At 33.8% G+C, this 22,571-nt stretch overlaps 5 protein-coding genes across 7 annotated transcripts; 2 read left to right on the top strand and 3 right to left on the bottom strand.

The window, feature by feature from the left end:
* Positions 1–2,176: 2,176 nt before the first annotated feature.
* On the top strand, positions 2,177–6,237 carry LOC131653758 (uncharacterized). Its single transcript, XM_058924033.1, has 4 exons — positions 2,177–2,388; positions 2,561–4,441; positions 4,559–5,040; positions 5,113–6,237. Exons 2-4 carry the CDS (start codon positions 2,573–2,575, stop codon positions 5,954–5,956), a joined length of 3,195 nt encoding a protein of 1,064 aa, XP_058780016.1. The 5' UTR covers positions 2,177–2,388; positions 2,561–2,572; the 3' UTR covers positions 5,957–6,237.
* A 219-nt stretch (positions 6,238–6,456) lies between these two features.
* On the bottom strand, positions 6,457–7,428 carry LOC131653761 (uncharacterized). The gene is made up of 2 exons (XM_058924037.1): positions 6,937–7,428; positions 6,457–6,852 (listed from the first exon to the last, which is right to left on the bottom strand). The coding sequence occupies exons 1-2, from the start codon at positions 7,117–7,119 to the stop codon at positions 6,580–6,582; spliced, it is 456 nt and encodes a 151-aa protein (XP_058780020.1). The 5' UTR covers positions 7,120–7,428; the 3' UTR covers positions 6,457–6,579.
* Positions 7,429–7,507: 79 nt separating this feature from the next.
* On the top strand, positions 7,508–9,905 carry LOC131653759 (E3 ubiquitin-protein ligase RMA1H1-like). Of its 3 annotated transcripts, none has more exons than XM_058924035.1 (2): positions 7,508–7,670; positions 8,847–9,905. In XM_058924035.1, exon 2 carries the CDS (start codon positions 8,884–8,886, stop codon positions 9,625–9,627), a length of 744 nt encoding a protein of 247 aa, XP_058780018.1. In that variant the 5' UTR covers positions 7,508–7,670; positions 8,847–8,883; the 3' UTR covers positions 9,628–9,905. The 3 variants fall into 3 exon arrangements, with proteins under 3 accessions (XP_058780018.1, XP_058780017.1, XP_058780019.1); XM_058924034.1 differs by having other exon boundaries at positions 7,509–7,670; positions 8,841–9,905; XM_058924036.1 differs by lacking the exon at positions 7,508–7,670 and adding an exon at positions 7,697–8,521 and having other exon boundaries at positions 8,841–9,905.
* Positions 9,906–12,565: 2,660 nt separating this feature from the next.
* On the bottom strand, positions 12,566–14,841 carry LOC131648122 (pentatricopeptide repeat-containing protein At2g20710, mitochondrial-like). The gene is made up of 2 exons (XM_058917908.1): positions 14,470–14,841; positions 12,566–13,957 (listed from the first exon to the last, which is right to left on the bottom strand). Exons 1-2 carry the CDS (start codon positions 14,722–14,724, stop codon positions 12,743–12,745), a joined length of 1,470 nt encoding a protein of 489 aa, XP_058773891.1. The 5' UTR covers positions 14,725–14,841; the 3' UTR covers positions 12,566–12,742.
* A 3,437-nt stretch (positions 14,842–18,278) lies between these two features.
* Positions 18,279–21,139, bottom strand: LOC131653757 (uncharacterized). The gene is made up of 4 exons (XM_058924032.1): positions 19,353–21,139; positions 18,916–19,152; positions 18,683–18,802; positions 18,279–18,590 (listed from the first exon to the last, which is right to left on the bottom strand). Exons 1-4 carry the CDS (start codon positions 20,433–20,435, stop codon positions 18,531–18,533), a joined length of 1,500 nt encoding a protein of 499 aa, XP_058780015.1. The 5' UTR covers positions 20,436–21,139; the 3' UTR covers positions 18,279–18,530.
* Between the last annotated feature and the right edge of the window lie 1,432 nt (positions 21,140–22,571).

The raw sequence follows: 22,571 nt of genomic DNA, 5'->3' as shown, positions 1-22,571 counted from the left end.
ATGGGTCTTCACTCTTTAAAAAAAAGCCAAAATTGTATTGAAAGAGGGTTTTGGAGTAATGACTATTTTATCATTTTAAACAAATTTATTTTTTAAAAAATGTCAATACCTCAATTATCAAATTGTAGTGCAAAAAATTATTATGTACTATTCTATAATATTATATATTATTCTATCTGATACTTATTGTTTTGTTCACCCTCCACTTGTATTAGCCTTTTATCTCAAAATAAAAGAAAGAACAAAACTAAAGTGGGAAACTTCTAGATATAATTGTTAGTTTTTTTTAAAACTAAATAATAATGATATACATAATTGGTTTCCGTTAATTAATAGGATGTGTATGAGTTAATAGTATTTTTTCCAATTTAACTAGAAATTTTAGATTTAAATTCATACGCAGCATTATTGTTTATTACTTATTATGATCTTATAAAATTTAAAAGATTAATCTTTACGTGCGTTCAAAAGATACTCAATTTATAAAAAAAATAAAAAATTATATTATCTTATCCTGCTACACATAAATAAATATACATATATAATTATGAACGAGTTGATAAAAGTTGACTCTAGTTCAATCCATGATAACCTTCGGATAACTTTCGGGTGTTAACAAAATGAATATATAATTGTATTATTATTGTAAAAAAAGTTAAAAAAATATAACAATTCATCTTTTAGAAAGTAAAAGATTACTATGGTTAAGATTATTAGAATAAATTTATAAGTTATAAGTACTAAATATAAAATAAAACTTAAATTATATTTAAAAATAAATAAATTATCATTTATATTTTTACAATTGATAACTTTATTTCAACAGATGTGACTCAATAAAAATTTAAAAAATGGGTTAGAAAGATAATCTTAAATAATATTGAAAAGCTATATTCCTAACATACATACTATCCTTTATTGTTTTGAAAAGATAATGTTTTTTTTTTTAAATATATTTCAAACAGCAAAATTAATTTCTTATTCTTATAAGGGAAGTGAGAAATACATGTGATGTCATAATGTCACTAGTAATCAATGTTTTAAAAATTAGACTAGAGGTTGAACCGACAAGACTTGCGGTTCAAAGTTAATTTGATTTAATCGGTTAAACTTACGGTCAAACTATTTAGTAAATAAATTAAAAATATAAAATTAAAATTGTATGGAATAAATCACATATAAAATATTCATATGTTCATAAATTTATTTTAAATATTTTAAAAATGCATTACAAATTTAATTCTATAAAATCAATGATAGATATAACTACACAATATAATGAGATGTTTAAAAAAACAAAACTATAACATACATTGACAGTGTAAAACGGTTTAGTCTGGTTCGAGGGTCAATTCTGACTTCAAGTGGTTCCAGCCCCCTCCCGATCGCAGTTGCGGGGGTTCACCGTGATTCTCCCTACCAAATCTAACGCTAATCACCACTAGAACAACTAACGATTGGTAATCAATCATAACTTTATATGAGAATAAATCACACTTTAATTTAAAAATTATTTTAATAACATGACATTTTATTAGTTTTCTATTGGATGATAGTGTATAATATACACTGTCGGCGGCGCATATAAATTAAACTCTAAATAATATTAAAATTAAGAAGCAAAACCATTTAAACATTTAAACACGTATTGGTATCATTAAATCAAATTCAAAATAAATTTTCAATGACTACAAACAAAATAAAACATAAATATAATTACAATTAATTACAATATTTTTCAAAACTTTAATACTCCTCAAAAACTAATATTTTTTTTTATTTACACTTTATATTGACAAAGAATCTATACAAAAGGCATAGTAGTATTAATTTACTCTTCCATCAATAAATAAACCTCCTTTTACTTTACTAGGAAAAAAAATAAACTTTTTGACCATATTTCCAATTTTACATTAAAATCAAAAGTTTTTTTAATATATTTTATCCTAAAATCAAATTATTTTATTTTATTCTTTAACAATGAAATAGTATTCATTAAAAAAAAAATCATGATAAAATCAAGGCTAAATTACCTCTAGGGTCCTTTAACTTATTTAAATGTAACAACGTGGTCCTTTATGTTATTTTTGCTCCACAATAGTCCTTTAAGTTACCTAACGTCCTCAACGTTGGACTTGGTCAAATGTCATGTTAAAAAAAGATGATGTGTCCATTAAGTTGTTGATGTGTCCAGTCCTATGTGTCCACTATTCTTTTATGTTTAAAATTAATTTTTTTACGTTGTAACTCTAAAATAGAAGGAAGGTGAAGATATTAGAAGGTCACGCAGAAGGTGAAGAAAGTAGAAGGTCAAGCAGAAGGCGAAGGTGCTCGTAGACGACGACGGAGCTGAAGGCGAAGGTGCTCGTACACAAGAGCATTGCTGAGGTATGTATCACATATTCTAAACTGATTGTTGCTGAATGTGTGTTTGTCGTTGATAATAACAATGTTAGGGTTTGATACTCATTAGGTTGTTGGGTGTGTGTGTTGTTGACGTTAGCAATGTTAGGGTTTGATAATCATTAGGTTGTTGGGTTTGTGTTGTTGATGTTCTTAGGTCAATCTGGACATGGATGAGTTTTATGTTGATTTCCATCATGGGGGATTTTTCGCCGGTGATAAGTATGAACAAGGGGAAGTGTCGAACTGGAAATGTGATGCTGATAAATGGAGTTACTTTGAGATTTTGGGGGTTGTTAATGAGATGGGATATCCAGGGGTGCTTGAAATTTGGTACGACTTTGCTGGGACATTGAAAGCGTTAGAAGATGACTATGGTGCTATAGAAGCACTGAACTGGTCTAAGACAAATGGAAAAGTTGATATATACATTGTTCACCCTATATCCCAACCTGACATAGTGGCCCAACCTGAAACAACTGAGGTCCCACCTGAAACTGAGGTCCCAGCTGAAACTGAGGTCCCACCTGAAACAACTGAGGTCCCACCTGAAACTGAGGTCCCACCTGAAACAACTGAGGTCCCACTTGAAACAACTGAGGCCCAACCTGAAACAAATGAGGCCCAATCTGAATCAAAAGAGGCCCAACCTGAAACAAATGAGGCCCACTCTGAAACTGAAGTAGGTGAAGTAACTGACAGGGACATAATAGAAGGGTTTTATGACTCAGCTGATGAGATTTTAAATGATGGATTTGGAGAATTGTTAGTTGGAGAAGGGTTCATAGCTGGCCAAAATGATCAACCTCTTGATGAACTACTGCCAGAGGAGACATCTAAAAAAAGGAAGAGGACTAATGGAAGACCAAAGAAAAAAAAAAGTGGTAGTGGAACTCCAAAAAAGGCAAGTTCAGGAAGCTTAAATAAGGGAAAAAAGGGAAGACCAAAGAAAAAACAAGTGGATGAAGGATTAAATGCAGATGGTGTAGAAACATCAAGTGAGGAAGATGTTCTTGATTTTGGATTTAAAAAAAGGAGCATAGGTAGGAAGGTATGTCATGGGTTGTCTGACTCTGACTATCAAACTGAAGAGCTAATAAGTGAGGATGACATGAGTAGTGATTATTCAGATGAGAGTGAGAAGGTAAAGTATCCATCATTTGTTCCTCCTAAGAAGTTCAATGACTATAAGTGGGTGTTAGGAAGCTTGTTTTCAACAAGGGAAGAGTTCAAGGAAGCTGTAGCAAGTTATGCTGTTCACAATGGTAGGGATTTAAGATACCTGAAGAATGATAAGACTAGAGTCAGAGTGGGTTGCAAGGAAGGTTGTGGATGGGTGGCTTTGTGTTCTAAATTGCCACATGAGGATACTTGGCAGTTAAGAACATTAAATGATAATCACACTTGTAGTAGAGAGTATAATGTTAGGATGTTTAATACAAACTGGCTAGGGAAGAAGTTGTATTCAACAGTTAGAATTAACCCCAGTGTCAAACTGACTGCTATTTGTGACAAAGTACATGAAAAATGGAATGCTGGAATGAATAGGATGAAAGCTTACAGGGCAAGAAAGGCAGCATTAGATATGGTTGAAGGGTCTTTCAAGGAACAATATAGAAGACTTTATGACTATACACATGAGCTACTAAGATCTAACCCAAACAGCACCATTAAGATCAATGTCCAAGCAACTGATGTGAATCCTACTGAATTTGAACAACAACCAGAAGATTATGTTAGCAGGCCATTACTACCAAGCTTCCATAGACTTTATATGTGCCTTGAAGCTTGCAAGAAAAGTTTCCAAGTTTGTAGACCAATAATAGGAATAGATGGATGTTTTCTCAAGGGCAACTATGGTGGGCAGATTCTTGCAGCAGTTGGGAGAGACCCAAATGATCAAATGTTGCCCATTGCAATGGCTGTAGTTGAAGCTGAGACAAAAGATTCTTGGGCATGGTTTTTTGACCTGCTAGTTAGAGACTTGGGAGGACCAGAAGTATGTAAGAAATTCACTTTCATTTCAGATCAGCAGAAGGTAACATTATTGTCTTAACTTTTTTTGTTTTGTAACAATTCAATCCTTTGTCTTTTAAAAATGTAACAAATTAAATCCTATCTACTATGTAACACTGTTTGTTCATTACATGATTAGGGACTGTTACCTGCAATAGAGGAGTTATTGCCTGGAGTTGACCAGAGATTCTGTGTTAGACATCTATATAGCAACTTTAGAAAAAGGTTTCCAGGCAAGCAATTGAAGGAATTAATGTGGAGGGCAGCAAAGGCAACCTATCCCCAAGCATGGGAAAGGGAAATGAGGGAGATGAGAAAGGTTAATGAGGAAGCATACAAGCATTTGTTGAAGATTCCTCCTAGATTTTGGAGTAAATCACAATTCAAATATGCAACAAAAAGTGATGTTTTGGTTAACAATATGTCTGAAACTTTTAATAGTGTTATTATTGGACCAAGACAAAAGCCAATTGTAACAATGATGGAGGAGATCAGAGGGTACCTCATGGATAGATGGGCAACTAATAGAGCCAAAATTGAAGAGTATGATGAGTCTGTACTACCAAGAATTAAGAAAGTTCTAGAAAGAAGGCAGGAATTCTCAAGGTTTTTTATAGCAAGGTAATTCAAATGACACATCATAAATGACATTAATTCTGAAACACTATACTCATATAATCCTCTTTTTTCCAGGTTATCAGGCAACATGATTTATGAAGTGAGGCATACTAGTGTGACTGGGGAAAAATTCACAGTTGACCTCAATAAGTTTGAGTGCTCTTGTAGGAGTTGGATGCTGACTGGGATTCCATGCCACCATGCATTGTCTTGTATCCTCAATAGATCTGAAGATCCTACTGAGTACATTCCTTCCTGGTTTAGGAAGGAGACATACCAAGCTTGCTATGCACCTCTGATATATCCAACAAATGGGGAGAACTTGTGGGAATTGACACCATATCCTGACATTCTTCCTCCCCCATCTAGAAGGGCACCTGGGAGGCCAAAAAAGAGAAGAAATAGAGATGCTGATGAAAAGAGGAAGGATAGTACTACTGTTTCCAGAAAGGGCTTGCCAAATAAATGCTCAGCATGTGGTCTATCTGGACATAACAAATCATCATGTCCATCTGCACCAAGACAGTCCAGCAATGCAACCACTGCACAATCTCAAAGTACCACCACTGTCCCCACCCAAACTCCCACAACTGCCCAATCTCAAACACCCACAACTGCCCAATCTCAAAGTACCACCACTGTCCCCACCCAAACTCCCACAACTGCCCAGTCTCAACCTACAAATAGAGTTCAAAAAAAGCAGTCTCAAAATGTTACCATCCAAAGCCAACCAACAAGTAGAGTTCAAACAAGGCAATCAGCAGTGACCCAAAAACAAGGAGTTCAAACACGCCACTCAATCACAGTTGCTCAACTACTTGCCATGAGGAGGGCTAGACAAGGACAAGGACCAACAGCAGCATTTCAGCCACCAACAAGTCAGAGACCCAAGATGCCTTATAAAAGAAAATCCAAATAGGATGTAACCTTGTTTGGTGCTTTTAGGGATCTAATGTTTTGATTATTTTGGGATCTAATGTTTTGACTGGTTTTTCTGTTATGAAGTGTTTAATACCAGCTATCTAGTTAAGTACTATCCTATCTACTATGTAACCTTGATGTAAACTGGTTGAATTTCTTTTTGGGATCTAGTTAAGTACTCAGCTATCTACTATGTAATTCTGTTATGAAGTGTTTAATACCAACTGACAATGTTTTGGTTGATTGAATATGCAATGTTTTGGTTATTTATTGATTTACTATCTAATTCTGGTTTGTGTATAACATTGTTATAAACTGGTTTCTGTGTAACAATGTATATCAGTCATGTGTTAAATTGTAACAAACTGATCATTTATGATTTTAAATTGTAACAAACAGATCCTTTAAGTTTTTAAATTGTAACAACTATGTCTTACTGATTCTTATATTGTAACAACCAGATCTTCATTTGTACATTGCACTAAGTAGTAAATTGCAGTATCAAAACTGGAATATGCAACACAGATCAAGAAGATAGCATTAAACTCCAATTGTCATAAAATATTACATCAAGGGGCCAAAAACTACTTGTTACAACCATAACATTAACATTAACTATGATCACCACTCCTTAAACAACATACAAATCAACACTACAACAATCAAAACTAAACAGATTATGACATAAAATAGCATCTTCATCATCTTCAAAATGTTCTTCATGATATCCTTGTTGTAGTTGTCATCCCTCCTAAGCATCTTGAGTTGTAAATCCTTTTCGTCACATTTAAAACACCTTGATAATGCAGCGTGTTGTATCTCTTGTTTGCTTTCATCACTGTGTTGATTTTCATACCACAGAAAAAAATTGCAACCAGGATTATCATCTTCACTCTGTTAACAAAATCAACAAGATTAAACCCAACTCAGACACATAAGAATTAAATATCATATCCAACCTAATCACAACATACATACCTTAAAGTATCTGCATCCCCAAAATAGCTTCCCCAAGTTTCTTCCTTTCTTCTTAACTGATCTTATCGCTGCTTTGGATCCACACAAACATAACGGTTCAATTCCAGATTGAGACGCACTCGATATTAACGAAATTGAGTTCTCAGCTCTACGATTTGTTGCGCTGCTACCGAGTTGGGCCATTGACGGAGAGGAGAAAAAAATTAGGGTTCACGGTTTTGGGAATGAGATGGAATTGTAAACCCAGAAAGCTTAGGGTTCACGATTTGTAGGAATTTTTTCCCCAAATTAAATAAACAATATGATATATTCACAGTCAGCATAACTTAACGGACAGCTCAGCACCGTTAGTGACAAATCATCATTTTTGGGACGGAACCTTTGACCAAGGGCAACGTTGATAGTGTTAGGTAACTTAAAGGACTATTGTGGAGCAAAAATAACATAAAGGACCAAGTTGTTACATTTAAATAAGTTAAAGTACCCTAGAGGTAATTTAGCCTAAAATCAAATAAAATCAAATATAATATATAATATCAAAAAACATAAAGAGAGTTTTGCCCACAGTTACAAAATCCATCGAAAATCCACATCAGTAGAATCTCGTTGGGAACAACACTCTTCTTTATATACTAAAATATCTTCTTCTTCTTCTTCCTCCTCCTCCTTCAATTCATCTCAATCACGATTTTCCTCACACCTCCCTACTCTTCTTCCTCCTCATCGCCATCACTGTAAGTACCAAAATACCCCTCTCTCTCTTACTGCCATTATCATTTCTCTCTTAATTCGATTCATACTATCAATCATGCTTCGATCCTCTCAATCATGTTTCGTTTTTCGAGCTTCATATCCTAATTTTAACCTAACTATAACTATTATTCACTATTCACTACGCAAAATTTAATTTTATTAATTTGAATTTTTCTGCTTATTTTTTTATTATTCCGTTGAAATTTGATGCTTAATTGTTTCAGTGATTTGCAATTTGATCTGATTTTCAGCTTATGCCACCATGTTCACAGAGATTTTTGTGTGATTTTCAGCCTTTATTTGAAACTGTTTTTTTTTTCTTTTCTGTTTTGCCTTTTCAGAATAATGAGTATATATTTGACAATATAGCTGATACTGTTCATTTGATCTTATCTGATAGTTGGTGTGATTGTGACTTTTTTTTTTTTGTCTCAATTATTTATAAGAATAAGAACCCTTTTGTTTCACTCATGATTTTCTCATTTCTACTTTAGTTTATTTTAACTATTATTAGATTTTGTTTTAATAATATGGAATTGAGTTTATGATCTATCTACTTTTGTTAGCTTCTTACTTAAAAATTGTTTTCTGATTATTTTTAGTTAAGCTGTTAGATAGGTAGGGACATGACATGTGAATGTGGAATTAATTGTGTTCTATTCAAATGTCAGATTAGCTTGAGTCTTTAGTTTTAATGTTTTTTAAAGAGGTTAAAACTGTGTTTTTTTAGACATTTTTTGTTGTGGACCTTATCTCTTTGAGGTGGAAATAGTTGTTTATTTTGAAGAAATTGAAGCACATACTCTTCATGTTTAAACTACTACAAAATTGGGTAGGTGGGTTGGTTCTGTTCACATTCATCTCTCACCTACCAAGGTTGTTGTTGTGATGTCTTAATCAGTTCAAGTAAAGTGATGGAAAGTTCCAAAGTTTTAGTTTTTCTGAATCACTTAAGTTGTCTTGTGGTGGTGTTTAGGATTTTTAAGATAACTTGAGTTTCTTGATCTGGATAGTGTTTTATAGTTTCAAGGAACTTCTTCTTTGTTGATTTTAAGACTGGTTTTGTTTTATTAAAGAAACTTCAATAATGGAGGATGAATTATCTGTTAGGAGTCACTTATAGTTTTTTCACTTATACTTTTTCTTTTCAGATTCAGGTACTACTAGTCTAAGAGCTTTGTAAGACTAAAGAAAATGGCCTTAAATGAGTATTTTGCTGAGGGTGCGAACCAAATTGATTCATTGGAAGATAAATCATCTCAGGGAATGTGGAAATGCTCCGGTGCTGAAGCGATTTCAGGTTCGAGTGGCTTTGACTGCAACATATGTCTGGAGTGTGTGCAAGATCCAGTGGTCACTCTCTGTGGCCATCTCTACTGCTGGCCCTGCATTTACAAATGGCTGAATGTCCATGGCCAATCTCAAGAGAAGCAGAAGGAAAAGCCGCAGTGTCCAGTATGCAAATCAGAAATTTCAAAATCATCACTTGTTCCGCTCTACGGTCGCGGCCAAACCACACCGCCTTCCGAAGACAATGCTCAGCAAGTAAGGAGTGTCATACCACCGAGACCGCCCAGTCCTTCATGGATGACTAACTTACCAAGATCACTTGATGCTGCAACTGTTTCACAACACACTTCTCAGGTTTATCATCCTCATTATCATAATCATACTCAACGATACACGTCACCAATGCTTAACACGGGTGGTTCACTGACCAATCCATTGGATACAAGCTATGGTGTCTTTGGTGAGATGATATATGCTAGGATCTTTGGAAACCAAGTGACAGACGTTTATACATACCCGAATTCTTACAATCTTTCGGGGATCAGTAATCCTAGGATCAGAAGACATTTGAGGCGAGCTGATAAGTCACTCGGTAGAATCTGTTTCTTCCTCCTTTGTTGCACAATATTGTTTCTTCTCTTATTTTGACTGCAGCTCCATATCTTGTGTGTGCAATACAATTATACAACCCTGTATAGAATATAAGCGTTATCCCGATTTAGTTAGATGTATCATATGTATCAGAGAAGTTACATATTTGGTGCATGCTGAGATAGGTTATGGGTATAATCACCTGTCTCTCTTTAAGTTATATGAAATGGATGTTTGGATAAGTTTGCATCTGTTTTATTTTGGCTTTCAGCTTGTTTTAAACTAAACTGTATTGTATTTCCAGAAGTTATAAACAATAATAAATGTTTGCATTAGTTTGCAATTGTAATTCATATTTAGCTTTCAGCTTGTTATAAACTCTTGCTAGTAAAATTTCATCTTGGTGTTCTAGTGTTTGTTTGGGAGTTGGTAGGTGAAGGGAGGGGAGATGTTTAATGCAATGTTTAATCGAGTCGGCCGATTCAGTTTGTTGGACCGGGAAATCAGCCCATTCACAATCTGGTTTGATCTCGAGTGCGGGTTTGAAACTGTAATTTTTCATTCTTTAGTATTTAGTATGTGTGTCTTTTGCTGCTAAGTTTTTAAGAAAAATAAATAAACTCATGTAATTGAAAGATTACAAAAAAGTGAAATATAGAGATATGACATTTAATGGTAAACTTAGTTATATGTTTAAATAACACAACTTTTCAAACAACAATTTATTTTGTCGTATCTGTTTTCTAGAACTCAATGGGAGATTCTTGTGGTTTTATAGGTCGCTTTTGTTCAAATGTAGGTACAGGTTGTTAAAACTTCAGACATCCTTTTCAAACTCTGGTTTATAAGGAAAAGATATTGTGGGTTGTAGGATTACTTATGGTTACCAGAGTAGAATCTATACAAGCACATGGTGGTGTGTGCCTATATTTGCTGAATTTTGATTTATAGCTTATTTACTGCATTCATTTTCAAACTTCTAAGGACCACTTTTGATTATGAAATTCAACCAATATTGGACGGTTTGCACATAGTGATCAGACTACTCTTTATTGAGGAATCAACCAAGCACCCCACATCTTAAATCTGACAAGCTATGTAATTTTATAATACCAATAATATTCCTTTTATAATTGACTTCTTCTATCCATTCCACTCCATTTTAATATTGTCATATTTACTATTTTTGCAAATAAAAAAAACTCTTAACAATAAAATACTCATGCTATTATTCAATGACACATCACATTTTATAATTATTTTATTAAAAAATAAATTCAAATTTTAAATTAATTTACACTAAAGGTACCGATATCTAATTACTTAATTACTTATCATAGGTATCTAACAATTTACCTTAAAAAAAACCTATTTTCGACACCCTTACATATAACCAAATATTTTGAAAATGCAATAAAAATTTAAAAACTAGATATCTGTCTTTTAACAATTTCATAAAATGTGTTCATTTAATAATTGACAGAAAAATTTGTAGGAAACATATTTTCTGGTATAATCCACATTAAAACAGTCAAACAATTAAAAAATAAAAATTGTCTAAAACCAAATTTTAAAAAATTTGTGACAATCCTACGTATATTATTGAGTATTTTGAAAAATATGATAAGAAAATTAAAAATTTGGTATTTTAAAAAATCTAATTAAAATGCATAAAATTTGTAGAAAAATTCGCAGGTGACGTGTTTCCAGCAAAACTTTTGTTATAATCCCCAACAAATTTCGCTCATAAATAAAATCAAACAATTATTAAATAAATAAAAAATCTTGCAGCAATTTATTTTTTCTATTAAAAATTAGTTTGATCAAATTGTCAATTTGTAGGGGTGTCATGTTTAAGTTTTGGGGCGTATGGTAGATTCCTCCTCATTATATTGAGTCAAGTGTGATTACTATGGGCTAATGGGCCAATTTTATCCATTTTATTATCATTTTTGTTCTGTTTTATTCATTTATTTTATTTAAATTATTTCTCACAATTAATTATTTGTTGAGATATGATTTGATGCAAGTGTTTTTCTTATATGAATTTAAGAGGTTGATCACTGGAACTAGTGATTTGATATTCATACTTATTGAAGTGATCTCTGAGAGATTCTTCTCATATACCTCTTTTTTTTTTAAAAAAGAGGGCCTAATATAAGGATACTATGGTGCTAAAGTTATGCAAAGTGTGATCATATAATGAATAGCTAAGTTGGTGATTAAGGGATCGATCATATATGAGTGAACCCCTTATTTATAGAATCATTGAACTCATATATCTTCCGGTTAGTTGTTATATTTACTTAATTTATAATTGAGATCTTATCTGAATAAATATGACAATAAGTATGACGTGTACCAAATTTTTAGAAGAGTAGGCGGGGTGGTGTAACCGTTAACGTTGTCACCTTCATTATCCGGGCTTCATGATATATTCAAGTAGATACCTGCAACTCCAGAAGTTTTTTCCAAATTCTTTTCAACCCACCCTTCCAGATACGGTCGAAGTAGAAGCAAATCTCTCTTTTCAACCTCAATCGAGCCGAATTGTGGATTACACGATTTAACCGTTAAGAAGTAAATACTCCCCGTGAAGGTCCTTTGAGGAGGAATCGCATCTGGGTGAAGCCACTTAAGAGCTCAAGTCGAAAATGTGAGATTCATATTCTCATCTTGTTATGAAAACTCTCGAATTTGAGGACAAATTCTTAATTAAGAGAGAGGATTTAATTTCCCAAAATTCCTCTCTTTTAACATGTTACTTCCTCTTTCTAAAAAAAATGGGAGTTTGAAAGTGGAGAGTGGAGATAGAATATTGTATAAAACATGGGAGTTAAAAAATATATGAAAGTAAATCTATTTTAAACTGACATTCAAATCATCTTTTATCTGTTACATAAACTAGCTTTTATAGTAATGGAAAAAAAACCCTGTTTGATATAGCGTTAGTAATGTAACGTTTTTGGTGCCATAGAATCACCTGTCTTAAAAATTTAGAGTGAATAAATTAGGATGCTGATTAAATCAGAGACAAGACGATAATCGGGCAACAAAGTCTCCTAACAAAAGGAAAATAAATAACCAGAGCTACAAGCTAGGACAAAGGAATTTACTCTTTTTCGAAAAACAATTGAATACATCCTTTGCGCGCATCTTTTACATTGAACCATTAGTTTTCTTCATCATGAAGTTGAACCTTCTCATACTGTAAATCTTCTTTAATCAGATTGAATGCTTCTGTATCAGGTATTTCACCATGAACATAACTTACTAGTTTATCATAGGCAGTGTCTGAGATATGACCCTTTTCTTTAAATAATTTCAGAATCTCAAAGGCTTGTTCCACATCAACTTTTTCTTTCAGGTACTTGATACAAGCACTCAAAGTCACGGCGCTAGGTTTCCATCCTCGTCGACTTCCCAATGTCGCTTTCTTCAATGTTTGAACTGCTTTTTCCATATCATTATCATTGTGATATGCAGACGACATACGGTCCCATGTACTTCCATCCAATACCTTGCCGTTATCCAAAAGTTTCTTGATATATGCCTCAGCTTTATCGACGAGACCCCATTTACAGTAAGCAGTGATCATCATATTTGAAATTCTGATGTCGTAACTCGTATGTCCAGATTCCCATTCTTGCAAAATCTTCTCTGCGCCTTCAATGTCATCCAGTTTCACTAATGAACTTAGCATACATAAGTAACTTGAGTTGAGAGAATTTCTAAGATTCTTACACCTATTCCAAAGTCGATAAACCTCGTCCTTGTTTCCAATCGCAGCATGCATGGTTTGAAGAGATTCATACGCAATCCTCCTCGTCAGACCATTAACTAAATTTTCAGATTTCTTCAGCATTAGCGAGGCTTTCTCAACATTCCCGGCTTTCACATAACCATTTGCAGCTGTAGCATACGTATACCAATCCACAGTTGCTACGGGATCTACTTCCATTTGCATTAGTAGCTTCTCCATCCCCTCTATGTCTTTAGAAATCGCGTAAGCATTCAACCGAATGGTATACGTAGCACCGTTGCAGATGTCCTTCTCTTTCATTTCTTGCATCAACCTATCCAGTTTTTCAGATTTACCTTTCTGAGCATATAGTTTTAACATCATATTGTAACACACTGTCAAGTGCACGGGACGCAACTTCTTGATTTTCTTCATGATAGCCTCTGCTTCCTCCAATGATTTATGTTCTGCATAGCAGCTCAAAAGAGCAGCATAGACCTTGAACCCGATTTTAGCTTCGGGAATGTCTTTGAAAAATTGCTGTGCTTGTTCTAGACCATGAACTTTAGATATTAGGTTGAGCCGCTTAGCAATGTCTCCAGGATATAAATCATTGTTACTCTTATCACCCATCCATTCTGATACCTAACAGAAAGTTTTGATAATGATATGATTAAAAGTAATTAATCAATGGAAGATATAACATCATTAAAATTACTAGTTGAACAATGAAAAAGACATATCCTTGAATATGATTTCGCCATCAAATCAAATCAGTATCTAAATATGAACAGCAGCCTTCATACAAAGCACATTCAAGGCGGACCATATTCCCGCCATACCGGACGCTTTGTGGCGCCGTTATAGCAGATTATGGTTAAAAATTCCGCTACATCTTCATCTCTATTACACTCACTTTATTTACATGGCAGGTCTTACTAAACCCTAAACCCTAAATTATTTTTATTATTTCTAGAGAAACAAAAACCTTAATAACAACAAAGTGAAAAAAGGTGGCATTTTTGCAACTACAGTTGAAATCAGAAAACGAAACACAAAAAACAAACAGGCCCAACTAAACTTTGCAACAAATGCTCTCAATCAGATTAACTTCACTAAAAGAAAAAGAAAAAAGATTGAAACTTTGAAGGTTATACCTGAAGGGCATGAGTGTAGCGACGATAATTGGCGAGACGAGTGATGATACGTTTGAGAACAGGTTGAGGAACGTCTCTACCTTGTTCAATCCATTGGTTGAGAATAGGAACCATGGAAGTTTTTGGGTCCCCGCTCTTGAGTATGCGATTTTCCAATGCTGAGAAACCAATAGGGGTTTCTGTTGAGAACATTCGAAGAGACCTAGAAACAATAGATGGGTTTAACGTTTTGGTTATTGAGCGATTTGACATCATTTTTTGTTCTTGTTCAGAGCTCTCAACACTCGTTAGTACTATGGCGCTTCAAGCATGAAGAATCAAACCTCAACGATTATAATTTAACTTGCACTTCATAGTTCATACAAGTTTTCTTTTATTTATTCTTGCATTTTCAGTTTTTTTATTAACTTTTGCACTTCATAGTTCATACAAGTTTTCTTTTCTTTTAATTACTTTTATTTTGGGTTATTCATCCCAACCAATGTGTTAACTGAGACACCCTGTTGAAATTCTAAAAATACCTTTAGATTTAAGATTTTAAAATTCCGATGTCATATGAAATAAGATTTAAAAAAAGGCCACGATCGTTTAAAAATTTTCGGAATTTTGGTTGATACAAGTATCGCAAAATCGATTGTGGTTGTTGTGGTGTGAATTAACCACAATTTGTTCTTTAACATGAAAATTGTGAAGATTGAACACTTTATAAATGAGAAAATTCACACATCTATCACCTTTATATTTTGGATGAGTATGTAGTGTTTCATAAGATGTGTAGCTCCTAAAGAATGTCCAATGTAATAATGATCTCTTATGTTGACTCCTAAATTGATGTCCCAACACTATTATCTAGAGTCGTTGATTCGAGTGAAGGACTAGCTCACTTGTATCAAAAGTTCTCCCCACATGATGGTGGGGTAGGAGGCATGTCCCGTTGAAAAAAGTTTCAACAGCGGTACAAAGTGTAATGTGCATGAAAGAGCTTCCGCTTGAGAGAGAGCGCTGTTGATAGACTTACACTTGAGGGGGGGAGTGTTGAGAAAAACCATCTGAGTTGGAAGTGTTAAGAAACAAGTGTGGAGAAGTCGCGCATTGTTTAGAAAATTGGAGATTAAGCTCTTTATAAATGAGAGAAAATCCACACACCTATCACCTTAAGATTTTTGGTGAGTATAAATGAGAGAACCCACACACCTCTTTGTTAGGTTTCCACACATCATAATGCACATAGTCTATAATTCTCTTTGTTTTGTGCTTCTCGATCTTAAATCGAACACGTCGCTGTTTCCCAAGTATACAATACTTGCACAATTCCAAATCGCAACTACGAACACCCTTGAATAGATTTCTCTTATGAAGTTCCATCATCCCACGCCATTTGAGATGACCTAGACGCATATGCAAGAGTTTGGTTGCATTATCAAACTCAACTAATGCAATATTACCTACAATAATGTTCCCCAACAATTTGTAGAGGTTATCTACAGTCTTCCTTGATCTCATCGAATTCAATTCACTCTTGCTAACTTTCATAATGTTTGTATAAAACATGTAGAAGAAAACATTTTCTTATAGAGTATCTTAGGAAATCAAGTTTTTCCTCAATTCTGGGATATATCTGACTTCGTTTAATGTTCGCATGCACCATCGTCCACAACAATTTTAACTTATCTTATTCTAGTGATATTACAAGCTTTATTATCACCTAGATAATCAAATCAAAAATTACCTGACCTGAATGTAGAGAACCATTTCTGGTGTGGTGTCATTTGGTAAGAACAACCAGAGTTAAGAATCCATGCATATGTGCACTTGCTGGATGAAACACATAGTATATATGTTTCACTGCCAGAATCATCAATTTTAACCACATAAGCAAAAGTGGATGAGCCTTGCTTTTTTGTTTGGACTATCCTTCTTTCAATGTCTAATCTGTTTGCATAACACTCAACTGTTTTCCGATTTCTAAATTAGACCCATTCTTTCCAAAACCTCCACCACCCTTGTTCTGCCCCACGAACTTGACCCCCTTTCACAAACAGATCGTCACGTTGAGAATGAAACAAAAGTGTACCAGTAATCACATAAGACTGATAATGTTTTTCTTCTAGGTAAGAATAGCCACCAAGTGGTCATAAGAACCTGGTAACGAGAAGAGCAAGATAATTACCTTATCCTCGTCGTCAATCTTCACTCCAAGCCTTACTAGATCGATGATTATGTTGCTGAAGACATTGACATGTTGATGCAAATCAAATTCTTCCTACATCTTCAGAGTGCAGTTGTTAGTTTGCGAATAATTTGTTCATCAGCGTCTTTGACATATATTAACTCTCCAACTTGTCCCAAACCTCATTCGGAGTCGTCAGAATCAGGATATGATACATCACCTTGTCTGAAACTCATATGTGAATCAATCTTGCAAACTTCTCCTTCATCTTTGCCCAATTGGTATCCTCCATGTCGTTTGGTTTCATCTCACACAACGCCTTCTGTAAAAATTGTTGAGTCAATAGATCCTTAACCCTCCTTTGCCATAATTTGAAATTACTTGTCCCGTCAAACCTTGTTACGTCGAATTTCATACCAAAGTTAATTGTCATCTAATATCCATTGTTAGAACAATAACTAGTATAAAAGATTAAGGATAAACGAAAGTAAAAAATAATGGACATGATCGCTTTTTTTAACGCAATTCGGCCAATAGTGTCTATTTCTACGACTATAGAGTAATTATAATTTTCTTTCTTTTTATCTTGTGAATTTATTCGATTACAGTATTACAAGTCATTTATATAATACTTGGTTCAATTTAACTAAACTCTCAATCTCTTATTTCCCTCATCAACACACATATATCTTTGCCCATAATTATTTTAGGCTTAAATAGTCTTTTGGTCCCTGTAAGTTGGCGTGTCTTTGATTTTCGTCCATGTATCTTATTTTTTTTGGAAATGGTCCCTGAATGTTAAAATTCTTTTGGTTTTCGTCCTTAAAATTGAAATTCGCAGGAAAATTCGAAGAAAAATCCGCAGGAAACCTGCAAATTTTCCTGCGGATTTTCACTTTAGGACTAAAATCAAATGAAATTTAACATTTGAGGATTTTATCCCAAAAATAAAAATACAGTGACGAAAAACAAAAACACACTAACTTACAGGGACCAAAAGACTATTTAGCCTATGTTTGAAAATTGGTATAAATCACGGCCAACCACGCATTCTACAAAAGCTATCAATATTAGCTTCTAAAAATCACGGTGCAATTGATGTAAACGTGCGGTTAGCGCACGCATACTCTCATCAATAGAGATGGTTTGATTGACTACTGCTTTAATTAACTTTTTTTTTTCCCAAAAAATAATTTGATGTTTGAAATTTTGAATTAAGAAGTTTTATCACAATTATCACATTCATATTTAATCACAATTTGAACTTCTATATAGAATACATTTATTATGTCAGACGTTTATGTCATAAACTGATTAAGCCTTTTTTTGTTTTTTGTCCCAGAGTCAAAATAAAGTAAGCTGGCCCTAATGCTCCAAATTGAAGATTCTCTGTTTTCACGTTTTTTCTTCTTAAGAATGCCATATATACTCTCCAAATGAGTTACTACCAAACACACTAAATCAGATAACATTGTTTTTCCCCTTCTCCGTGAAGTACTATTTGGAGTACAAGGTTCAAGATATTGATCCTAGGATCTTAACGATTATGAATGGTAATAAATAAATCTCCACTAAATTCATGCACGGGTTGCACATAACAATAGTTAACTTAATAATTAGAAACTAAATAGGGCAGAAATAAGAATGCAACTCTGAAACCATATTTGATATTCCTTTACCATGTACACATTTGTCCTAAGAACATGTACATACACAATATTAAATTTGGAGACTGTCTACGAGGTTATGTAACTCGTCTTTTCCAATCTACATTTACCTAAAAAGCTACACATAGTTCTTTAAAATGCAAAGCCAATGTATGTACTCAGATATACAGCTGTCTACAAACTCTGTTGTAACATTCACACAATTCTAATTCACCACGCGCTCATCATCTGCGCTCATCATCTGCACGATAGAATTGCAACATTTTTAATGGCTCCACTTTCTCCTGTAACCAAAGCCATCACAATATATGTTAGAAGATCAAAAACACTTTATCATCTAAGTTTAGTTGAAAATCAATGTACAAATGTAAAATACCTCAGCTATCTCTTCATATTCCAAAGGGAAATCAAACCCAATCGAGCAATTCTGCAAATCTTCAGAATTCTTGATCCATTCTTTGCGTTGTAGAATTATCTTTAATTTCAATCTAAACATCTGCACGAAGATTATTAATTCAAAATAAACTTTTTTTTAACACAAGACAAACAGGGAAGAGAGGTTATATAAGATGAAGGATTAGGAAAGGATTATTCACATAATAAACAAACCTGGGACAGAGAACAAAATTTTGGATGCTCCAACTCATCTGCAATGATCACACCAGCACCTTGACACTCTGGACAGAAAACATGTTTGATATCCCTGTCTTCTTTACCACTACCGGATACATTCTTTATCTTCCCTTCTTGACTACCATTTTGATTAACTAAACGATTTGTGATTATTTCATATTCACATAAGAGTATCCAGTGTATGACGCAGGCCGTATGAAACACATGAAACGCCTGCAAATAAGTGCAAATATAACTTTCCTGTTTTGATAATTGAAAATTGAATCCAACTCTTATTCAAAGCTTTAAATACATGTATTGTGAACAAAGTGCAGTTTCAACTTTCAATATCTTAAGTTTCTACACATGCTTGCTTTATTAGTAACAAACAAATATAGCAAAACAAGATCAGAGCATTAATGAAATGATTTTACCCCAGTTGGATTCCGACTGCAGCAAGCTACTCTTCCAGTCCTCAAATTGAAAAATGTTGCAACATCTTTACCAGGAATCATGTTTTGTTGACAGATGTTGCATACTTTCTCTGCTGCCAAGCGTTCTCGCCGTCTCATTGCCTTCCTAGTAGCCCTGTTTGAAACAAACTTGGTGCGAAAAAGCTGACTGTCGGATTGATCAAGTGCTGATGTCGAGGGGGCATTCCTCAAAGGTAGAGACTCTTCTGCAGAAGAAGCATAATGCTTACGGAAAAATTCACTAACATCTTCAGGGTCGGAAGATGGTGCTTTTCTCTTTCGACCACTTTCCCTTCCATTTTCCAGTTCTGCCATAGATGCAGATGGAAGTAATGGCTTAGTATCCTCAAGCACTTTGTCTCGACCCAAATCATAACTGTAAGGAAAAACTACTACAGCAAAATCATGCTCTTGAACATCAATGTCATCTTCTTGACTATCCTCTTTACCTAACCATTCACACCATATTCTTCTAATTTCATTCCCATTTAAAGAGCCATACTTCTGAGCAAACCTGGCAGATATCTTCCCCAAGCCAACTTTCCTAGCATGTACATCAATAGCTTCAGTTGCAATCTTCAAACGAGGAATCACCAACATAGAATCATCAGATTGTGTATCATCTGTTGCAATTGGTTGAGCATCCGACTGAGCCTCTTCACCAAACGACACAATAGCAAAACTACCGTGATTGTCATTCTGGATGGCATTTGTAGTTTCCGGCTTTTTCTCATTCTCAGTCAAAGCATCAAAAAATATAAGACCATCACTAAAAGGCCACGGATTCTGTTTCAACATAGTATCTCTAGCAGAATCCAATCTCTTCCTATGAAGCTTCCCTTTCAAGTGATCATACACAACACTATCACTGTAACACGGAGCAAGACACAAAACACAGAAATATATGAATTTCTTTCCATTTTCACGTAACTCAATGTAGGGATGACCTTGAGCCCTAATGTGACTAAGTATAATCCTGGCCTCTTTCTCTCTCGGATCGAGAGTACCATTCTTCGCTAGCCCCAATTCTAACTTTCCACCCATTTCAACTTCTCAGCCAAAAACACCAAACGCAAAATTCAACACCACACACACTTCACTTCAAGAGCCAAGAATACACAAATAGAACAATAGAAAAATATTTTTCTCCGAAATTCCAACAACAATAAACTATAACCTATTTCGAAATCACGATTTTAAACCCTAGAAGCATATCATATCATACCATACCATAGCAGTAAAATTTCTCAGACTTAAACCTTGATTTAACAGCGATTATCTTTCAGATTCAAACTAACAACAAATATTTGACGAATGAAGAAAATCGTTATCGTTAGTCAACGATCTTACTTTTTTGTTTCCAATTTTGACCATAAAATTGGGGAAAATTAAAGGAAAATCTGAGAATAGAAAATTGAAGAAGAAACCTTAACACGCAGGGGTGAAACTAGCTTTTCTTTGCGTATTGTGTATAGAATTTTTCGGTATTCGAGGAGATCTACTGTAACGGAAAAACGCGGAAAGAAGCATGGAAAGGATTTCGAAGGAGCGCAAATCTTCCATTGACATCTCCGAGTGTCGCCGGTGAGGAAGAGAAGCGCTAGGGTTTGTTGAAGATGCGAGCAAGAACGAAAATGGGGGAAAATTTTGAGAGCGAAAATTGGAAGATGAATGAAGCGTTGGCGAGAGAGAAAAAAGAAAGTGATTATCAGAAATTGAGAGTGGTTTTTTTGGTTATTTTAATTTCGGTTGCGAATATTTTATATATTTATGGTGTTTTTTGTTCAACTGGGTGTGCGTGACGAGTATGGGAATTAGTTGTGACCGTTGATTATTTATGATGAGCGCGGTGATATGGAAAGGGTAAGGAATAAGGAGTATATTCGAATTTTATGTACTCTTTTTTTCTTTTCTTTACACATAAACATGAAATTTGTGTTGTTTACTTAAATAAGTTTAATGGATAAGCATTAGAAAAAAATAAATGTATGAGTTTGACTTCTCATTTATTATTTTTGAAAATTTTGGTCTTACTTTAATCGACAAAATAATATATGTTGTGTTAGAAAACAATTATTTTAAAAGTTTTAAGTAATTGACTATATGACTATGTAAAATATTTTCAAATTTTTAAAAATATTACTTTATTTATTCTCAATTGTATCTGATTTTTTAAATAAATTTAATTGTTATAACTATTTTAGGTTCTAAACTAATCAAAATTGTAAATTTGAATAAATATTTAATTTTTACTTTAATTATTTTTAAAATAAAAATTTGTGAATATTTGCAATGTACCTATTAGACTTTGTAAATATATAAAAAAAATTATTAAAGTTTATTGTGAATAATTACCTAATATGGACATCGACATCATATTTGTACAACAAATTTCACCGTTGGATTAAAAATTATTATTATACAGATTATTTCTATAAAACTTTACATCAATCGAAAGTTATTTGATATGTTAAAGAGAAATATCAAAATAAATGATTTTGTTGAAGTTTTGTAAGATGTTAAGTTCTATGCATCTGGTTGACATATCAAATGATTTTTAATTGATCTATATAATAATAGCTTTCAATCCAACGGTGAATTTTGGTATACGAATACGCAATAAAGAGTTATCAAAGATGTCATGTTATTAAGTTTGACACCTTGATGTCATTTGATCCTGACTATATATATATATATATATATATATATATATATATATATATATATATATATAGAGAGAGAGAGAGAGAGAGAGAGAGAGAGAAAGAGAGAGGAAATATCAAATTACACCTGAAGATCTTCGAGTGTAATTTGATCACGCACGCATACACGCGCGCGTGTGTGTGATCAAATTACACTCGAAGATCTCATTGATATATCAATGAGATCTCAACCTTTCATTCCTCTCACACCTACTCTTATTCATTTTTCTTAATTATGCTCAATATCACAAAATTCAAGAAAATCACACTGAGTATTGAAAAAAGATAGCATAATACATGGTCTGAATTATTCAAAATTCATGACTCCACACTTTTCCTTTCTTCCTACTCCTATGGCACCCCTTCACGAAGTGCTCCTACCCTAACTAACCTTCAATCTAACATTCACAACCACCAACTTCAAACCCACTTTCATATATGTGTTCTCCCAACCAACCCTCCCCACTGACCTCTTCAT

The sequence above is a fragment of the Vicia villosa genome, linkage group LG2, assembly GCF_029867415.1.
Source record: "Vicia villosa cultivar HV-30 ecotype Madison, WI linkage group LG2, Vvil1.0, whole genome shotgun sequence".
Classification (NCBI taxonomy): domain Eukaryota; kingdom Viridiplantae; phylum Streptophyta; class Magnoliopsida; order Fabales; family Fabaceae; genus Vicia; species Vicia villosa.
The sequence above is the reverse complement of the archived record's forward strand: the minus strand, read 5'-3'. Positions and strand labels throughout refer to the sequence as shown.